Source organism: Vicia villosa, linkage group LG6, assembly GCF_029867415.1.
Source record: "Vicia villosa cultivar HV-30 ecotype Madison, WI linkage group LG6, Vvil1.0, whole genome shotgun sequence".
NCBI lineage: Eukaryota > Viridiplantae > Streptophyta > Magnoliopsida > Fabales > Fabaceae > Vicia > Vicia villosa.
The window spans coordinates 63,478,942-63,481,632 of record NC_081185.1 but is presented as its reverse complement, the minus strand read 5'-3'; the positions used below and the strand labels follow the sequence as shown (position 1 = coordinate 63,481,632).

Here is a 2,691-nt window from a genome sequence, read left to right as displayed (position 1 = left end):
AAGTTTCCTAAACTGATAAAAAGGATAAATCAGGAAATACAATTCATAAACAATAACAGCTCCTGCTGTCACACATGGATGTCATGACATCAATCATGACATTCCTTACAAAACCTGTATTAGCTCCACACATATATGCAACCTGCATAAACACAATCAACCATGTATGTTTTACCAATAATGCAGCCAACATGCAAAACACCTTGAATCCCCCCCTTTAGCAAATTTGTGGCTAAAACATCCTGTCACACCATACCAGAGAAACACTTGCAACGGATAGTCAAAACAAACATAAGCTAATACAAACCATCAGCATACATAAGCAGTATGCACACAGTGCTTAGAAAAAAAAAACAGACAGTGCATAAGAGTAGCACAATCACAAGCCACAAGCACAAGCACAAAACAGATCAACACAAAGATAAGCAATTAGAATTGTTGATCACACACAACCACCAATCTTGTTGTTCTGGGGTGACACATATTACCTCTCCCCCTGTTTGGCCATAAATGTTGCCAAAGCCAAAAGAAGTGTCTTCTCCACCTGTATTTTTTGTTTTGTTTTACTCTATGGTTCTTCAAGGATGTAGAGTCCTAAGTTGCTTCGCAAGTTCTCAAACTGTGTAGAATCAAGAGCTTTTGTGAAGATGTCATTGATTTTGTTAGAAGCATTCTCATCACTCTTGTTAGAATCATCTTCAATCTGCATCATATGTATCATTTGCATACTTGCATCATTCAGAGCTGCTTCAGGGTTGCCCCCTTCTGAGTGTGTGTGTGCAAGGTATTGTTTCAAGATAGATGAACCTAGATTGTTGAGGCATCTCAACATTGTGAGTTAGCTCTAAACCTGTTTCTGAGGTAAAATTGTACTCTATGATCATACTAGAGCTATTGTGGTGGGATGTTATCTGATATTTCTCCTGGATATCTAGCTTGCTGGCAGTATCTAGATCAGTAGTTGACTTTTGTATGAGGTCCCATTTGTCCTCCACCTTGTTTTTTATGTAGTAAGTCATAGTTATGACATTCCACTCTATACTCTGGTGAGGAACACCAAGGTATGTCCAGCTTGTTTTCAACCAATTCAACAGATTAGTAGAAATCATACTTGTTATCAGCTCAGCATCTTCAGATGTGATTACAAGAATCTTGCTTTCCTTTCTTACTTGATCTTCCAAGTGTGACTGTGAGTCCAGAGCTCTTTCCATTCAGAATCTTGAGACTTGGTCTATCTCTAGAATCTTCTTTCTCAGGGGATCCTGACTGTTGATGGATCCCTTCCTTGGGACGGTATTTGGAGCAGTGATCTCCTGTTGAATGATTCTTTGAATATTTACTGAAGAACATTCATCAATCTTGGATGCTTTATTCGTCTCAATTTGCATAATTAAGCTCTCAGCCAGTTTTGATGTTAAGACATCTGTATTGACATTGAGCTGGTCTGCTGTGTGAGTTAACTTACTTCCTTCTACACTGTCCTCTATGACTGTTTTGTTTCTGTTTGTAGCTGAGATACCTACATCCTTTTTGTGATGTTTGTTTCGTCTAGATTTCCCTTTTCTGGAGTTTCCTGCTTTCTTTCCAGCCTTCTCTTCAGGTATGTGATGGCTTGAGTGATTAACTTTCACCCGTGGCTTTTGTTGCGATGGCTTCTCCTTAGTCAGGTTTTCCTAATGAGGTGTACTTCTATAGGAAGACTCCCGAGTCTCAGGGCAAGTGAATCTCAGATGACCTAGCTTACCACATTGATATAGCATCTTTTGGCTGAGATAGGAGTGTGCTGAGCCTCTTGTTTTGCCTTCTTTCCCTTTTTTGTGTCCTGCACTTCTCCTTCTAGATCAACAATGTTCATTATGAGTTTTTCTCTTTCTTCTTATAATAATGCATAAGAATTTTCATACATTGTCAATCTCTTGCTCAATTCCCCATTTAGTACACACATCTCAGAGTATCCAGCAGCTAGTTCTTCGCTGGTGAGTTCTTCAAGGAAGATTTCATTATCAGACTCATCCATTACTTCCCTCAGGATTCTTGTTCTGGGAGTATAAGTTTCTGATTTGATGGTTCTTTCTTGATCTTTTTCTTCATTGATCCTATTGGTCATGGGGTAAGTAGTTAGAGACTTGAAATTTTTTGGCTCCCATAGATAACAATTGTTTTCATATATGACTCCTTTCATGACTTCTTCATTTTCCTTGTTGGTAACAATGCACTCTTCTTTAGTGAATCTGACATACATTCCTTCATCAAAAAGTTGGTTGATGCTTATAAGGTTTGTGGCCAGTCCTTGCACAAGTAGAACATTATGTAAGTTAGGAACACCCTGACGTTCTATCACGCCAACACCTTTGATTTCTATTACATCTCCATCACCAAGAGTCACATAGTTAGATTCCTCAGGTTTGAGGTTTACTAGTGAGTTCGTGCTACCAGTCATATGGTTTGAGCAGCCACTGTCAAGGTACCAATCTTCTTTAGTGGGCATTCTTAGAGCGGTGTGTGCTATTAGAGCAACATTCTTAGCTATCCCAAATTGTTTTCTGGTACAGGTATCATGACCAAGTTTGACTTGCTGAGTTTGGTCTGGATATCCAAATAGTCTGAAACAGAATGGCTTTATGTGACCAAATCTTCCACAGTGATGACACCTCCATTTCTGGATCATTTTCTTTGAGAGCCTCCTTCTTC

At 39.1% G+C, this 2,691-nt stretch overlaps 1 protein-coding gene across 1 annotated transcript; it reads right to left on the bottom strand.

Moving 5' to 3' along the window:
• Positions 1–1,876: 1,876 nt before the first annotated feature.
• Positions 1,877–2,488, bottom strand: LOC131613768 (uncharacterized). The gene has a single exon (XM_058885413.1). It carries the CDS (start codon positions 2,486–2,488, stop codon positions 1,877–1,879), a length of 612 nt encoding a protein of 203 aa, XP_058741396.1.
• Positions 2,489–2,691: the final 203 nt, after the last annotated feature.

Coding starts and splice junctions, on each gene's coding strand:
- LOC131613768 (XM_058885413.1), bottom strand. CDS start 2,488: ATGCCCACTAAAGAAGATTGGTACCTTGACAGTGGCTGCTCAAACCAT.